The 18,597-nt window shown below is 37.7% G+C and overlaps 1 protein-coding gene across 1 annotated transcript in view; it reads right to left on the reverse strand.

The window, feature by feature from the left end:
- The window catches only part of LOC136676221 (mitochondrial carrier homolog 2-like), a 68,487-nt gene that overhangs the window by 33,197 nt on the left and 16,693 nt on the right, over window positions 1-18,597 (reverse strand). The window contains exons 2-3 of the mRNA XM_066653068.1: window positions 11,648-11,732; window positions 10,689-10,795 (exon numbers count right to left, since the gene is read on the reverse strand). Of these exons, the coding sequence (XP_066509165.1) occupies window positions 10,689-10,795; window positions 11,648-11,732 (192 nt within the window). The remainder of the gene's footprint in view (window positions 1-10,688; window positions 10,796-11,647; window positions 11,733-18,597) is intronic.

An 18,597-nucleotide genomic window follows, 5' to 3' on the forward strand; every position in this document is an offset into this window, starting at 1 on the left:
GGTTGACGGTTAAGTCAAATCAAATCAAATCAAATGTATTTATATAGCGCTTTTCACAACTGATGTTGTCACAAAGCAGCTTCACAGAATTCCAGTAAGACAAAGATTTGACATGAAATGTAAAAACAAATGTAAAACCCTCAAGTGAGCAAGCCAGGGGCGACAGTGGCAAGGAAAAACTCCCCCAGCTGAGGAAGAAACCTTGGGAGGAACCAAGGCTCACAAGGGGTGACCCATCCTCCTCTGGTCAATCTACTGGTGATGATAGCTAGTAGTCCATGAGAACTTCAGTGTAGGGACAGCTTCAACGCACTTGGTGGTTGCTGGAGCATGGGCAGCTGGTCTGAAGCGTGGAGGAGGGTCTCGACAGTCATCCATCAGTGTCCAGACAGACGGGTGGGCAGTCGTTTACTCGGAAAGATGTAAAGGGATGGAATTAGTTTTGAACTGTTTTGTGTTTGTAAAGTAGAAAATATGAAAATTTCCAGAGTGTGGCTAATGACTCCGGCAGATCTAACTATGACAGCTTTAACTAAAAGGAGAGAACCAGAAGGACACACAGACACGGGAGCATCCTGAAACACTGGCATCCCTCCGCTCCACCGTCAACAAACCTGAGTGATCGCGAGAAGCGGCGGGACGACAGCACCAGCGTCTCAGTTTACTATAATTCCCTGTGTCCATGGACCCCCCGGATCTGCCGCCTTTATCTATGGGGGAGCATTAGCTACCAAAAGATAAACTAAACAAATGTGTTTTTAGCCTAGATTTGAAGATTGCGACTGTGTCTGAGTCCCGAACATTTTCTGGAAGATCATTCCAGAGTCTGGGGGCTTTATAAGAAAAGGCTCTTCCCCCAGCTGAGGCCTTCTGAATTCTGGGAACAATTAAAAATCCAGTATTCTGTGATCTGAGTGAACGTGGAGGCTCATAATAGGAAATTGTATCTTGAAGATATTCAGGAGCAAGCCCATGTAGAGCTTTATATGTTAATAACAAAATTTTGTAGTCAATGCGGTATTTAACAGGCAGCCAATGAAGTGATGATAAAACTGGGCTGATATGTTCAAATTTTCTAGTTTTAGTGAGGACCCTAGCTGCAGCATTTTGAACTAGTTGAAGTTTTCTTAAATTGCTGCTGGTGCATCCTGACAGTAGTGCGTTACAGTAGTCAAGCCTTGAAGTAATAAAGGCATGTACTAATGTTTCTGCGTCCTGAAGGGATAAGGCATTTCTAATCTTAGCAATATTGCGAAGATGTAAAAAAGCTGTCCTAGTGATACTACCTATGTGTTGATCAAATGATAAATCCGGGTCAATTACGACACCAAGATTTTTTGCTGCTGAACCAGGTTTAACTGGAAAGTCGACAAGATTTAAAATTAAATCTGATAATTTATTTCTTGCCACTTTTGGACCCAAAAGCAGGACCTCTGTTTTGTTGCTGTTTAGAAGGAGGAAGTTACGCAACATCCAGCCTTTCAGATCTTTTACACAGTCCTCTATTTTCTTTAATCTGTGTTTGTCATCGGGCTTGGCTGAAATATACAATTGTGTGTCGTCTGCGTAACAGTGAAAGTTAATGTCATGGTTTCTTATAACTGTGCCTAGCGGTAACATGTATAATGTAAATAATAATGGTCCTAAAATAGAGCCTTGTGGAATTCCAAATCTTACTTTAGAATAATTTGAATTTAGATTGTTTACTTTTACGAATTGATAACGTTCCGTTAAGTAAGATTTGAATCATAATAGGGCTGTCCCTGTGATTCCAACCATGTTTTCTAACCTTTCTATGAGAATATTGTGGTCTATTGTATCGAAGGCTGCGCTTAGGTCAAGAAGCACCAACAGGGATACGTGGCCTTGATCAGAAGCAAGAAGAAGATCATTTGTTATCTTGACTAGAGATGTCTCTGTACTATGATGTTGCCTGAATCCAGATTGGAATTTTTCATATATATGATTCTTATGTAGATATGAACTAAGTTGTTGGGCCACAGCTCTTTCTAAGATCTTGGACAGAAATGGCAAATTAGAAATAGGCCTGTAATTAGACAGTGTACTAGCATCAAGATTTGGTTTCTTGATCATAGGTTTAATAACTGCTAGTTTAAAAGCTTTGGGTACATGGCCCAGACTAAGGGATGAGTTTACTATAGTTAAAAGAGGATCAATAATAGCTGGTAGTACTTCTTTGAGCAACTTTGTGGGAATTGCATCAAGTGTGCAAGTTGTACAGTTTGCGGAGGTGATAATCTTCTCTAGTTCTAATTGTGGGAGTGGGTGAAAGGTTTCAAGTCTTTCTTTTACAGTTATATTATGTTTTATATCATTCACATCGGGTGGCAGCCAGGATGGATTTGATCCTGTGGCTTGAGCTTGTTGTCTAATATTCTCAATTTTATTATTAAAAAAGTCAAGTAAAGTAAAATACTCAATGTCTATTTGAGTTGTTGTAGTAATGAAAAAAAATGCCGAACTTAAATTATCCACTGGCAGCAAAAAAAAAATGCTGTCCTTTCTCTTCGTGCCGTCATTATTTTACTGGCGGCGTGCAGTCAGCTGTCCAAAAATTTCAAGAAACCGCACACTGACGGGTGTAGCACATTGGAAGTTATGATGTGTATTAAGAGCGACAAAAATATTTTAAATATTAAATGTTAAAATATTTTAGATTTTACAAGATCGCCATAACCTTCATAGAATTACATTCTGAAAATACACGAACTAAAATAAAATACATTTTAATTAAATACTCATTATTTTCAAAAGCTGAGCTGCATCAGAGGGATCAAAGAGCCACGGGTTGCCAACCCCTGCCCTAGGGGACCTTTACTGCATGAAGCAAACATTGGCTTCAGGGTTGCATCATCCCTTTGCATGCCAATATCTACTGGTAGGACTAACTCATCAGGATTAAACTCTGGTAACTGTTCTTCAAGTTTATACCATTTGTATGCCTTCTCTGCTCTACCTTAGTTTTCTTTCCCATTGTCTCACACAAAAACAGCATTTGTGCAAACAATTGTTTGTTCTTGCCCACGTTACACGATTTAACTTGATTACATGTGGCTACAAATGAATCCACTGTTGTATTATGCATATTACGTATGTCTTATAGCACAGGAACATCTCTCCCCCTGTGTCTACCTAAAAACTGTGTTTACGTATCTTTACTTGAATAACAATGTCTGCCTTCGTGGCATTTTCTGCCTCATTATTGGACTTAGGAATGTAACAATTGGTTAGTGCTACTTTTTGTCACTCTACATTCTCTACTAATATGCCCTTCCTGTCCACAATTAAAACATATAACACTATTTGCAGTGCTACCTCTCATGTTGCATCTTTTAGTGGTAAATTTAGGCCAGCGATTCTGTTTTTCCCTATAGTCACTAAGGGTATCAGGACTTCTCAACGAAACACTCCCAGACATACATGGCTTCAGTACTGTTGTCCAACTCCTGTGAACTCCTCTCTGAACTCCATCTCGGCTTGCCTGGCTGTGTTGTAAGCCTCTGCAAGTACCACCGCCATTGCCGTGGGCTGTGGATTTCATTCAATAATCTGTGTGTGAATGTCTGAATTCATGAGTTTGAGATACTGTTCAAGGATAACAGTCTGCTGTTAAAGCTATTCTCTCCAACATGGCCAAATAGTGTTCTTTGTAATCAGATTCCTTAAATTCCAGGAGTCTTGGTTTTGGACTATAAGGATTTTGCCTTGATACTGCGCCTCTTTGTCTTCCTGTAGAATGCAATGTGAAGAGCAACTGTTCATTTGGGGGACTTACAATTAATTGCTGATCGTCCATGATTTCCTGCTGCATCAGTGTTTCATCTCCTTGGCTTTGCTCACATCGCTGTTTCTTGAAGTAAAGAGAATTGTTGTTGTAATGCTCGCCATCTTTTTTCATGTCTCTTGTTGGCTCGTTGTTGTACTTTGTCGTACTCTTGTTGTATTTGTAGAAAAGTATGGAATAATGTTGTGAGCTGTTCAACACTCATACTTTAGGAGCTAAGATTCTCTTCATTTGCTGGCACTACTCGCATAACGCGTTCCATCTCATGCTCCATTTTTGTTGTTTCTGTCAGTTTTTCTCATCAATTCTCCAGCTGCCTTCCTCGGTGGAATAATTCCTCCGTTCTACCCTGCATGCTTTTCCCCCCTCCGTTAGCACCATCACCCACTCTTCGTCTGACACTTCCTTCTTGCTGTTTTCTGTGGGCTCATAGCAGCTCATTTATTATCCCTTTGGGGCTAGTCTCACTAAAAAGTTCCCTACATATTCCCCGAGCACACAATTGCCCCAATCCCTCTTGAACGCCCATGTGATATACAGTTTTATTCCCTTTAAAGAAAACAGCGCCCCCTTCCTAACTCTCTAGCTTCACTTCAAATAGCCCTAGCCCCACCTACTGGGTTAACTGAATATTACAGTCTGATACTACCAGAGAAAACAAACACCTCCCATCCAGACTATAATTACATCACATCAGTATCTACCTGCATATTAATTATTCAATGTAAAAATAGTCATTAACAGCTTTAAATTTTCTTACTTCCTTTCCAGATCCACCTGCACACCCCTGTCCCAGTGTCCCTCCCCTAAGCCTGCAGACTCTCAAGAAGAGCGAATGACCCGGGCCAACATTCCCACTCATTAACATATACTATTAACATACTACCATATTTTTAAAACATATTACTATATTAACAGTTATGCAGGTAAGTGTTCATTTAAGTTAAACACCTACTTATGCTAGAGAAACCCAAAAAACATGAATTAACGGCCGCAATTTTCCTTGCATTCACAAGGAAATATTTTGACTAGACAAGGGCTGGGGTTATCTAACTGATTCTCTTCCACCATAAATGTCATTTTAAGAGGCAGATCTTTGCCATTTATTCAAAATTTTCAGCGCTGGCTTTTGAAGAAACTGTTTTAGAACCAAAAGGATAAAGTATGGGGGCAGCCTTTGCCTTGAGGTTAGAAAAACAAGCCCAAGGCCAGAAGGTCGCCAGTTCATTACTTGCAAGAGAAAATGAATTCATGGCTGAAGTGCCCTTGAGCAAGGGACCTAACCCCCAAATTGCTCCCCAGGTGGTTTGCTGTCCCTAGTGATTTTGGACTGACAGGTGCTCTGAAACTTCCTCTGGGCCCGTGCCATGCACACCAGCTTTCAAGCATTCAAACATGGCGGAACAAGTGTTTTTCAAAGCACAGCAAGTAAACTGAATTTTAGCATTAAAAAGTTGATACTATTACACAAAACATTTTCTGGTCCCTTTTCTTTTGTACTTAAAAATTATTGGTGTATAAAACAACACAAACTATACTCTCCATCCTCTGTACTTAAACTCTCAGGATCTGTGTTTTCAGGATCTTCTTGCACAATGTAAAATTTACAGGTATGACTGTTCGGGAGTGTGAGTTTTTTTTTTCTAGTAAGTATTTTTTTTGTACTGCTGTGAAATTTTGCCAATTTATCTGCACTGTGAGCTACTGTAACTTAATTCCTTGTATGTTCCCTTGTGGGGCTGCCATGGGCTAGTGAAAATATTTCTACAGACAATGGAACAGCTTTGAGTACGAAAAAGGTGATAAACATAGTGGCCACTGGGGTGGTAGGAATAGGAAGAAGTTGCAGTTGTGTTTATGCGGAAAAGGTGACATCAATAAGAGGTCTGAGGATTCATGAAGGAAAAAGAGAGTGCTTGAATGGGAGATTAAAGGGGTCCCGTATTGTACAATACTTGTGGGGTTATTCAAATCAGTCCAATGATGTCCAGCGACTGGTTACTCAACACAGTCCACAGAATATCAATACCTCTGCTACTACTGTGCAGAACACCAGCACAAATATAGAAAGGTAAATCTGATGTTAACCAGAGGAATGATGGAGAGCAGGATAGCATGAAAGAAGGGGCAAAAGGGAAATAAATTTGGCAGAGAATAAAAGTAAAATAATCAACTGCAGTAGATAAGGTAGGGTGTTACTGTATAAATGATGATTTGAATACTTTATATTTATTAATATGAATGGCAAGGTTTGGTAGGTTGCAGAAAACGCAAAGGGGTCAAGAGAGCAAGTAGAAATAGATGAAGTCTTATGTCGCTTTTCCTCTGCATGGATCCGGCTCTAATCGACTCGACACGGCTCGGCGCGCTTAAAGCTTGTTTCTTTTCCTGTGAAATGGACCCAGTGACAGCGCAAAATCGCATCTCTAAAGGAATCGCTGGCTTTTCAAAACCTACAACAACGGCAGTGGGAAAATTTTCTCATCATGTATTTGAGTGTTGTTTTTGACTGAACACGGCTCCAGTTCTAACAGATCAATTATTTGTTGCACATTCTGCTTTCACTGGAAATTTCCGTCGGCCACAGACCCAAGGAGCATATAAACCTCTTCAAAACACCTTGAGGTAAAGTTATGAGCTGCCTTTGTGAGTCCGATAAAAATAAATGTGAAAGCTGCTGTATCTTAAGAGAATTTACAAGTGGTAAGTTTGTGCTGGATTTGAATGAGCTCTGCTTTTCGTGGTGATTGACATGGCTCTGGCAAATCAGTGCTCTGAAGGGTTTACATGTCACCATTTAGTACCTACTCGGCATGGTTAGAACCTGGAGGGAGCTGGGACTGAAAAGCTATGCCATTCCAGGGACCAGGTACCATATTTGGCCAGTGGAAAAGCAAAAGAGCTGTGCCGATTCAAGTAGAGTCATGTAGGGTCTATGCAGTGGAAAGCAGGCACTGAGTGTACTACAGAAAGAACTTGAAGACAGTATTGAGAGGAGCAGAGAATTTGGGGAAAATGAGCAAAAAGAAGGAACATGCTAGGACAGTGTGCCTTAGGAATACTTTTAATTTTGTGAAGACATTATTTAGTAAGGAGAAAGCTGGGAGTTTAAAAGTTGGAAAGAGGAAATTAGAGGAGCATTTCAATGGTGTGTATACTGATAAATATAAAGCAAATGAGATAGAGTTTCCACAAAATATTTCACCACTAGGTGAAATAGAACGGCAAATGGAGGTTAGCCCACCAAAATGTAGTGAGGTTTAAGATGTGGTGTCATGCAAAGGCAGGTTCTGCTCCAGAGTCTAATGGTGTGCCTTATTGGGTGTACATGTAAGCACCTGATGTCTTGAAGTTTTTGTGGAGGTTGATGATCATAGTTTGGAAGAAAGGGTTCATTCCAAAATAGTGGAGAAGATCAGGTCATAAGGAGAAAGATCTAGAAAAATTTTGGCCTAAGTCTTCTCTCTCTATAAGGAGAGTAAGAGATTTTCTTTAGTGTGATAGCACAGAGACTTGTTGCATATTTTAAAGCAAAAAAATGAATTGATACATCAGTACAGAAGGCAGGGGTTTCTGGTTTTGCAGGATGTTTGGAACTAGGGTAGATATCTATCTACATGTCATTTTCATAGACCCAGCTAATGCATTTAGCTCAGTGCCGCATAAGCTCAATGCCAGATAAGGATATTAGGCTTGTTCAAGGATATTCAGTTTTGCTTCAGTTCAGATATTTCAGTTGTTACATCATGGCAGCGATCAGAAATATGTATATTGGCTGGATGTATGATATCACCATTAGCATTTACAATGGCAATGGAGGTAGTAATCAGGGCCACTAAGTGAGTCGTAGGTGGGAAGAGGTTGCATGATGGTACTTGTATAGTGTAGAGCTTAATGATACAGAGCCAGTTGTGTGACTAAAGGCTGAATTGGTGAAGGCTATTATTACCATTGATAGATCATGTTTGCCAGGGAAGTTGAAATTGTGGTGTTCGCAGTTTGGCTTACTGCCTCATATGATGGCCGTTAACAGTTTATGATGTTTCAATCACAGAAGTAGAGAAGATGGAAAGGGTTATGAAAAAGGCTATAAAGAAGTGGCTAGGTGTGCCGCAGTTTTTAAGTGGTGTGGCATGTATAAGAGATGGTTGGTGGTAACTCTAGAACTAAGTTTAATTGAGGAATTTAAATATGCAAAGATGAGTTGTGAGATGATTTTTTCAGGTTCAAAGGATAGAGTGGTAAAATCAGCAGTGCCAGTCACAAAAGCAGGAAGGAAGTGGAATCCACAAGTGGTCGTGTAGGTAGCCAGGAGGTCAGGGATGTGATTGGTCAAGTGCGGTAAGGAAGAGCAGGCCTTAGGTCAGATGTTTTGTGAAAAGCTTTAGTAAGGTCACATCACCAGGGAGAAGGCAAATGATGACTAGATTTATTTGCAAGCAGAAAGAGGAGGCACATTGTGCTATAGCAGCATCACAGGCAAAACAAAGCTAGTGGCTTCATTGGGGGCCCTATGTGAAACTCTAATGGATTGGCATAGGATATTTTACATCTTATCCTATATGATAATATTAAAATAACATGAGATATTGGCACTGCAGTGCTGGAGTCATAGGCATGACTGTGTCCACTGAGTGCCTAAGATCAGTACAGTATACAGATCAGTACACCATTACCAGTATCTTGTTTTATAGCAAAAACCTTGTGTACACCGTCCACAAGGTAAAATAATTCCATTCCATCACTCACTCCTTTTTGCCCCCATCAATGAACTGTGGATCTGGGACTGGTTCCATTCAGAATTTTTGAACCGTGGTCCTCACCAGCAAACCCGTCTACATTTGCACCAGTTTTGATTGGAAAATGAGCTTCATTATTCAGAGCTGCTCTCAGTCTAAATCAGAAAATCATTAAATGCATCGAGTCAATACAATGCCATGGGTTAACTATCGTTTATTTATATTGTGTTCAGATCATAAAATAAATGATGCAAAGCTCTCTGTTTAAGTTAAAAGTACATATTCCTTTATAATAATTCGCTAGATGGTCTGAAAAGTCACTAAATCTAGCGTCAAAATCACTAAATTGGCTATACCAAGTGGCTTCTTGGACCTCGACGTGACGTTTCACAAGGTCGATACATCATGACTTAACATGCGGATTTTGCAGAGTAATACCAGAAGAGCTTCCGTCAAGAGTGCCATACCGTGCAATAATGGCATTCCTGGAACCTCTCTCAGACAATCACACTGCAGGGACAGAACTAACTGTGGTATAATAACTACAATAAGTATGACCATGAATTTTTAGCACACTTCACTAATGTAAGATTTTTAAACTACTAAACAATTGAATGGAGATAAAATACTGATGTAGGCAAGAAATATGAGCATCTCATATCTACAAACCATTAAAAATTAATGGTTTGAATCAAATTTTTAATGCTATAATTCAGTTTTGCAATCAGCCATCAAGTTGTAAAACGATATAACCTACATTTTATTTAAATACTTTTGAACAGTTTATTATGTTAGACCATAACTTTAATGATGATTTTAATGTATAAAATTAAAGTGGCTTGACAAAAAGAAAATCAACTGTGTACAGGGTGAGTAAAATTCACAGGACAAACTTTTAGCTGAAAACCCCAGCAAATACTGAGTGACAGGGTATATCTTATATTTAAAGTCTGGAACACAAATGCCATACTGGGTCAAGGGCAAGTATGTATTTAGCATATAAAAGAAATAAAAGGGTGTCTTGTGACTTTCGACTCACCCTGTACATACATTTCCAGTGAATGTTTTTACTTCAGGAAACAGAAACACCAGGAGGAAACCCACAAGGACAAGGGGAGAACACAAACTCCTCACAGACAGTCACTCGGAGCAGGACTTGAACCCACAACCCCAGGACCCCGGAGCTGTGTGACTGTGACTGTATATGATACAGTGATTTAGAAATTTACAAATAACTAAATTCATAAATACATGTTTCAGTATTCACAGATATCATAGTGCTGGGCAATATAAGCTCAAACCAATATCACAATTAATTGTACATTTTATAACAATTATGATTAATGAACAATTGTTTTGTTTTTGTATTTCTGACTCTCAGTTCAGTGGCTCCAGTATGCTCCAGTATTAAAGCTTTGATATTTTTTCTAATGTTGCTGGGAGCTTGTTCCTCTCATTTTTTGAGCACTCTTCATATTTGGTGTGTGACTGTGCTTTGGTTGCTGAAACTGTTATCTCTCAGTGTTTACATTTGACTTCTTTTAGTACAGGGTCATCTTAATTAAAGTAAAGCAAAACACATCCAAACCACAGGTGCTGTGTTTTTCTTTGGTATGAGCTGCTCACTCTGTCGGCCTCAGTGTTAAGGTTTTCCTCTGTGTTGTTCAATGTGGCAGAATCACTTGACTACAGCGTGGTAGTGTGGTTGTAAAGGAACAGTACATGGGGACATAATTAAAAAAAATAATAATATTAATAATCATTTGTTTGTAGAGACTTCTCTGTCATTTCTGTCATATATCGCTTGTGCTTTGTTTTGACAGTACAGTAAATAAATGCTGTGGGCCTCTGAAGTTGCACAGTGCTGTATGTATGTACAATAACCTACACAAGCCATAAAATAAGAACCACAGGTGGCGGCGATATAAAAACAGAGACACAAACTTTCCTAAAGCGTGGATAAGAGACTAGGGAAAGGAGAATCAGCACGAGTCCTTTTCAGGACAATGTCTTTTTCTATTCACATTTTTTAATGCACATTTTCACAATTAAAACGGTGCATGTAAAAAACACTATTGAAAGACGTTTTTCGTCTGAATTGCCATGGGTTAATTAATCATACTAAAACCGAATATGCATCTTACCTGCAACACTGTGCTGTGAACAATGGTGCCAACAGTCCCTGCACAGAGTCTGGGGATGAGACCATTGAACAGGCCGGATTTTCCATCAATCTTTACAATGTGTTTAGCTATTAAAAGAATGAAATACAGTTTAATCTTAAGAAGTTAACAATGCCTGCCATGGCTAAATAATGCCCCAATTACCTAACCATAAAATTAACATCAACCAAATTATTATTACCACTTCCTTGTTTCTGAATTCACTGCCCATGCTCTGAATTCCACTGACCATACAGGAGTACTTTGTAGTTTTACAATTACAGATTATGGTTCATTCGTTGCTGAGTATACTTTATATTTCCCCTTTCACCCTGTTGGTCAATGGTCGAGATCCCCCAGAGGTCCACCACAGAACAGTTATTATTTGGGTGGTGGTTCATTTTCAGAGCAGCAGTGACACTGATGTGTTGGTGATGTGTTAATATGCATTGTCCTAATTTTATGACTGATCGGTGTACATCTGCTCACTCCTAAGCCTATGACAAATACTAATATGCAGACAAAACAAAGAGAGATTAGAAAAAAAAGGGTTCTAAAAATACAATTCTGAACTCAAACACCCATCAGAAAAATGCAACTGCTGTGTCTACCTGGCCTTTAGATGTAACTAAGTTTAACAACATTAGTACTTTTATCAAAACTCTAAACTCCAAGTTTAACTAGGAAATCTAATAGGTATATATTCTACAATTTCTTTTACACTACTCTTCAAAAGGTTAGACAAAATTCACCACTAATTTAAAATCAAATTTAAATTAGTACTGTTTTTTTATTTTTTTATTTGCAGAAGCTACTGTGTAACCTTCTATTGTAGTCTTCCATTTTTCAAAAAGTGAATAACTTGTACTTAATGGTCATTTTACTAAATTTATATAAAAAAATTCACCTTTGAGGATATAAGGATTTATTTTGGTTCTTACCATATGCAAATAGTCCAGGTAGCTGATATACTTGTCTGCCAAACAGATTCCTGCCTAAAGTGGGTGGAAGAGGTTCATAGCCTACCTGAAAGACAGAATGTTAGACCTTTTACATTAGAATGCCTGTTTTCTTTGTGGCCTTAATACATACACACACATTTTTGAATGTTAAACATGGCAGTTCCTGTCTGTGTGGTAAACAATGAAATGAAAGGATATAATCTGTTATCACTTAGAATTGCCATCATTTTAATTTTGATAATAATAATAGAAATAGAAATAATAGAAATAATCTATGGATTATTTTGAAGTTTAAGCATTCATTTAAATACATTTTATAAAAAAAGAATTGACCCAAATGAACAATCTCTGCACAGCACGTTTTTTTTTTTTTGCAGTTTGTCTTATGTAAAGTAATATGTAAGTCATTGTGATATTAAATTGTTGTCATTGTATTAGGTTTAACGTCAACTAAACAAAACGTGTGATTTTGCATATTAGGCAAATTAGCTAAAAAAGGTGGGCAGAACTTTTGAGCTCAACTATTTTTTGTAAGATGTGACCTGAGGAATCAACGAAAAAATTTTGTCTCAATGTCACATGGGTTAAGAGATACGCACCTTGGTGCTTTTTGCTTCACTATAGTGCCACCAAAAAATTAACACACAAAGAAAGTGTTTGTATTACACAAGGTACATATTTAATCAATTGCCAAAGAATTCTTTCTTGTACAAAGTGATTCGTTTCTAATGTAGGGTACAGTTTTCATCACTTACAGTTTACAGCACTTGTTCCAAAGAACATGGCCCTCTCATAGGAAATGTATGGCGGAATTTTCCAGAACACTGAAGTATAACAGCCACTCTCACACAAACATTCAGACAAAACACAGACTCATACACTTTGGCACTGACTTAAGGAAGCCCCAGATAAAGAACCGTTTTTAATGTGAAACCTGAAATTCCAGCAGCAATTTATTGAACGACGTAATCTAAATATAATGGGAGTCTTAAGGTGGTAGGGTTTTTAAGGTGTCCATTTATTTGAAGATTTACTTAATGTGGAAGCCTAAATAAAATGCCTGATTTTTTTAATTAATTAATAATTTTTTTTTTTTTTTTTAAGATGGCCGGCAAAATATAATGGGAGACTTTTTTATGGGCTATTTATTTTAATGTGACATTTCGATGAAGTGGACACTTAATGTGGAAGCCTCGTTTTTAATGTGGAATTTTTAAAAGGTTGCTTGCAAAATATAATGGGAGATTCAAAGTGTTTTATATCCGTATCGTTTACTTAATGTGGGAGTCTAAATAAAATGGATGATTTTTTTTTTTTTTAAGTTTAAATTTTTTTAAATAGTGTTCGATACTTCTTGGCTTTTTAAGGTTTTAAGGGTTATTTGAAGTAGTCATTTATTTAATGTGAAAGTCTAATTTAAATGATCATTTTTAATGTGGAATTCAAATATATGGTGTGGTAGTCAAAATATATTGGCTATTTTAAATTTTTTCATGTTGTTGGAAGCAATTATATATTTAAGTTGGATATCTAAATAATATTAGGTGGTAATGAAGTAATGGGTGAGGGGAGTTATCTTTTAGGCTGGAACATGGCCCTTGACCAGACCCTAAATGTTTAGCACCATCTTTGGTCAGAATAAATGGGAATACTGCTACCTGCACGTTGTGTTGCTATCTTTTGAACAAGAGATGTTGCAAACCTGACTGCAGTAATCTGAGACAATTCTAGTCTTGGATATGCTACATGATGAGCACATTACCATTAGAAAACCTGCCCTTGATCCAATATGGCAACCTAAAAGATAGTTCCCTTCACCCATTATTTGCTGGGGTATTCAGATATGTAATTTTCCCTTTCGTATCTGAAATAAAAGGGTGTCCTGTTACTTTTGACCCTGTATACTAGCCCAATTTTAAATTAGAATTAAAATTTGGATGCCTGCATAAAAAGAAACAAGCAAAACAAATGGCTATTTATAACTATGAAACATTAAAACCTCAAACACAGTTTATGTGAATGAAAGAAGCGAATGAACACATTTTTATTTAAGAAAACCTGTATATCCACATGATCTGTGGCAAGTCTGCTTCTCAGTTCATTTACAGTTATTCCAACAGTGAAAAACTCGATGTGGTAGGAACACAAAGATAATGATGGGCTAGACAAATTTGTTTTGGGAATTGCTTTGCATTGGCTCTCCACCACAGTGGATCTTCATCTGGTGAAATACCAAGCTCAGCTGTGAAATGTTCAACTTAAACTTCAGAGTCTCCTGCAACATAATTCTTGCCAAAAAAGCATAACTTTGGGATACTTTATTTTTATTTCCACACATATTAGCTCTGCCCTACTTTGTCCTGTTCTACGATGTAACAAAATCAAAACCACAAAACAAAACAAAAAAAAAGACCTCTAATAAGAAGAGTATGTTTTTAGGACCCTGTACTTCCCTATTGTTTAAACACCAGAAGATCCAGGCTTGTCTGATCTGGTGCCATCCCCAACGCCTCCCATTTTTCCGAATTTTGAAATTCTTTAAAAATTATTTTTTTTATTTTCTTTGTAATTATTACACATACAGAGGCACACCCAATTTTTCATTTTATATGTTTACACAGTGCAATTTGTATCAACATTGTAGTAGGATAACAAAACAAATTCCAACTGAAAAAGATAAAAATATGAAAAAAAAAAAAAAACAGAAAAACTGGAAAATTCTATTTTCTTTTTTACTTTCTACAGAAAGGAGAAGACTAGAGGTTACCAGAGCCCTGAGAGAAGATGAGAAACAGGATGTAGTTTCAAGACGACACCAGTAGTCATCTGCGGTATGAAGCTAGAAAATAACTTTTTGGATATTTGCGGCCCAGTAATAATAACAGAGATTTGGGAGGGCCAAACCACCTTGGAGTTTAGGTCTTTGTAATAGTTCTGTACGTATTCTGTGATTTTTACTATTATAAATGAATTCAACAAAAATTAAATCTAAAAAAAATGGATTCAAAGAATGATTTTGAAAGATAAAGTGGTATACACTAGAACAGGTAGAGGAATTTAGGAAGTATTGTCATTTTAATACTATTCACTTTCCCTGCCAGAGATAAGTGACCTCATTTCTTCAAATCTAGCTTTGTTTTCTTGTTTTCAGGTTTCAACAAAAGGGAGGGATGCAGCAATAATGTACTGGGCATACACCTCATTTATTAACTTTTTTTAGCATTTTATCCAATTTCCAAGGAAATTTTACTATCAAATTAGAGGAGAGTGTAAGATTCAACAGGACTTGAATAAGGGGCTACGTAGATTGAGTTAACATATGTTTTGTTGAGAAAGTGGAAAAAAACAGGTTGGTAAATAAAGTTTAAGGAGGACTAAACTGGGAGGCCACTCGCTAACGTTCTTTTCCTACATCCATGACCTGCCTTGATATTTTAACAATTTTCACCTACCTAAAAAAGTTTGTTCCCAAAAAGCTACTGATGCTAATATTCAGTTCAAATCCAGCAACAATAAAGTGAGAAGTCTGTAGGACATTAATCTGTTATTTTTTTTATTAACTTTAAACAAGGACTTCCCAAAAACCTATTTTCAAATGATTTATTTCATGATATATAGTGAAAAAACACATTGTGAAGATTTATGAAGTTTTCTTTAGAGCTCTGAACTTTGTAAACATAGCTGCTGGCTACACACTCGTGTTTACAGCTTTCTCATATTTAAATTTCTTTTTCTTCAATATTGTTATAAATCTGATGTGACACTCTTTCTCAATAACTGTGGTTCACACACCGACTATTCATGAGATAGGTGTGAAACACAGGTGAGCAATCCCCTCCCCACTGTCAAAGATAATGGCCTATTAGCCACCACCCCAACCCATCAGTGAGAACAACTATTTTGCTATTTAAGTTATATAGCAAAGACACAGATTGGTTTGGAGCAACTAAAACATACATATAAGCTTCAGACGAAAGCAGCAGAGAGCATCCAAACTTTATTACAAGCTGTTTTACCTCTGTGCCTCTGCACATTTACAAAACATTTACTGTCAGCTCACAAATTCCTTTGCTAGAATATGCTGAACTTATATCGATACTGATCAAATGTAGGCTATAGGATTTTATGAAGTATTTACAAAGTATAAGCATTCTAAGAAACAGCCTGGAAATTACCTTCTCATAATGTAATTTTATGTATTCAGTTGGGTAATATATCGAACATTGACAATTTTTTCTACCGTGGTATTTGTCTGGGGGACTATTTGTTAAATGCAACTGGGCAAGTGATTGTAGATTTGTCAGTGGAGAACATGAAATGAGGATTTATTTTGCAATATAATCTAAAGTTACCCAACAGTAAAGAACAGGATTTTATTTGTGATTATATAAAATAGGATGTAATGCATATCTGAGACTTTTAAACAGTAAAGAAAAACTTCAACCTGCACGTCAAGTCTCAGCACCCTGGGTTTTGCCTTTGTTACATTTTAATAAAGCAAGTAAGCTTCCCAATGTTTTCTTTGCCTGAAATGTGCAGGTGTTTAAACAGTAATTCACATTTTCTTGTTGTAATTTAAGTAATGTTTAATTTCTGTTGAAAGTAACCAGATGCTATTTCTGTTTTTTTAAAGAGATTTATTAATTGTGGTAAAATATTTGGTAATATAATGGATAAGTATTTTCTATGCGTGCAAACATGTGATTTAATGTCCTGGCTGGATGTAATAGTTTAATGTACTGTTTTAAAAAGTAGATTACTACACATGAAGGCTCCTCCTGCTGTTATCATACACTGTAATAAGTGGGACTGGGTCAATTAATATTTAGTTAAAAACTAATGGTAACTGATGGAAATTTGTTTATAGAAATGATTCATAATCAATAGAGATATTTTTAATCAGCAATGACCACGCATGCTTGTGTAAACTGAAATTGTTTTATTCCTAATTCTCTGTGTGAGACAGCAGACTTATGTGTGTGTGTGTGTGTGTGTGTTTCAAATAACAGACACTTTCCGTTCAATCAACTCCCTTTGTCTCCAGACCAAAGAGATAGAGGGGGAGGAACAGGCCACGTCTGGAAAGGTGTTAGAAATAGAGGAGATAGTGGAAAACAAATGGTGGGAAACTGAGTTTTGGGAACAGGATACAGTGAAAGATGATTGAAATGTAAAAGAGCGAACATCCCTCCGCTAACAATCCAAGCCTCATCTACAAACATTGGTGGTGAGTGACAGTCTAATTATTTGAGATTAATTATAGTTTAAACTATTCCCCTCCACATCCTTTTAAACACTCCGTCCTGGATGAAGTTTAGTTACATGACGGTGTATCGTGTGATGACTAGCCTGCTCATAGAGAGCAGGTTGATAGACGTGTCTCCAGAGTATAGGTCCGGACCGTGGGAAGGAGTGAGTGTTTTAGGTACAGGTTACCTAAGATCACTAAATCAAGTAAGAGAGCAAGATGGAATCCCAGTTAACAAAAATTTTATATATATATATATAAAAAAGTCAAAAAGCAGCTTTACAGAGATCCGGGTCCAAGCCTCCTGTGAGCAAGCCAGGGGCAGCAGTAGCAAGGAAAACCTCATTCAGCACACGAGGAAGAAACCTTGGAAGGAACCAAGACTCATACGGGGAACCCATCCTCCTCGGGCCGACACCGGAGACACAACAGAGAACAGAACAGAAGTAAAAGTGATGACAGATGAAGGTGTTATAGTATTGTGAATGTAGTATATTAGTGATGTATGAGTCTGAGGAAGGGGAAGGTGATCAGGGATTCTGTGTGAGTTAAAAGTAGGTGCAGAGATAATTTGATATAAAACAGCATGGCCAAGCATGATAGTGTAGATGAGACAAGGCCAGGATCTTGCACAGGACACAGGGGCTGGATCAGGGCAACACCTGGAGAGCAGCAGGACATCTCAAAGCATGAGAGAGACAGGAGAAAGAAAACCAGACAAAGGGAACAATAATAATACAGAGGTTAGTAGGGAGGTTACATAATACAGAGGTTAGTGGCACTGATAGTGTAACATGTCCCATTGTGGATAAAATATTTCGGATTCCTGACTACTGGGAAATTGATTGTGAAATATTTAAATAAGATCAAGGACAGGGTGAAACAACCACCCGTGAGGTGCCCACGAGCGGTGATTAAACACTGTGCAAAAAAAAAAAAAAAAAAAGTACCTGTGGGAAGCCCACAAGCGGTGATTAAATATTTGAAGAAAAAAAAAAAAAAAAAAAAAAAAAAAGGGGAAGGGGACAAAACTAATCCAGTGTCTTAGTGTGTCCTTTTTCCAGCCGATCCTGACCTCGATGCCGCCCCGCCGAAAAGAACCGCACCAGAGAACAACCAAGCCACAGCAGCACCTGAGCAACCACCTCCACCCACCGGAGCACCAGGCCTCAGTGGTCCCGCATCCAGCACCCGGCCCCTATGTCAATCTGTAGCGGGAAATCGAAGTGTTGGACAGAGAGCAGGAGGAAATCGGCTTTCACTCTCCAGCCGAACCAAAACTTCAGGCTGTAAATATATATATATATATATATATATAGCATGACGTATAGATATGTTTATATAGACTGTATGCAAACATGTGCATACGAGTTTGGCATTTCCACCTTAAGTGATCCGAAACAGCAAACCCATTGAACAGGAATAATCCTCATTTCTGTTCGTGGTTTTTAACGTTTTTTAACGTGGTTTTTGTTGTCTAAAAAACACCAGATGCCTCTGCTATGAGCAGGGAGAGAGAGACCTAGGTAAAGGACTGTAACGGTTTATTTACAAACACTGGTGATTCGTAAAAACAAGACTGGTTTCGAGCACAGACTGGAGACTTAGCAGATGGTGAGGAACAACGTTTGATTAAAAAAACTGTTTTTGTGATTACAATCCTGAATTACAGTTTTAAGAA

This window comes from Hoplias malabaricus, chromosome X2, assembly GCF_029633855.1.
Source record: "Hoplias malabaricus isolate fHopMal1 chromosome X2, fHopMal1.hap1, whole genome shotgun sequence".
Taxonomy (NCBI): Eukaryota; Metazoa; Chordata; class Actinopteri; order Characiformes; family Erythrinidae; genus Hoplias; species Hoplias malabaricus.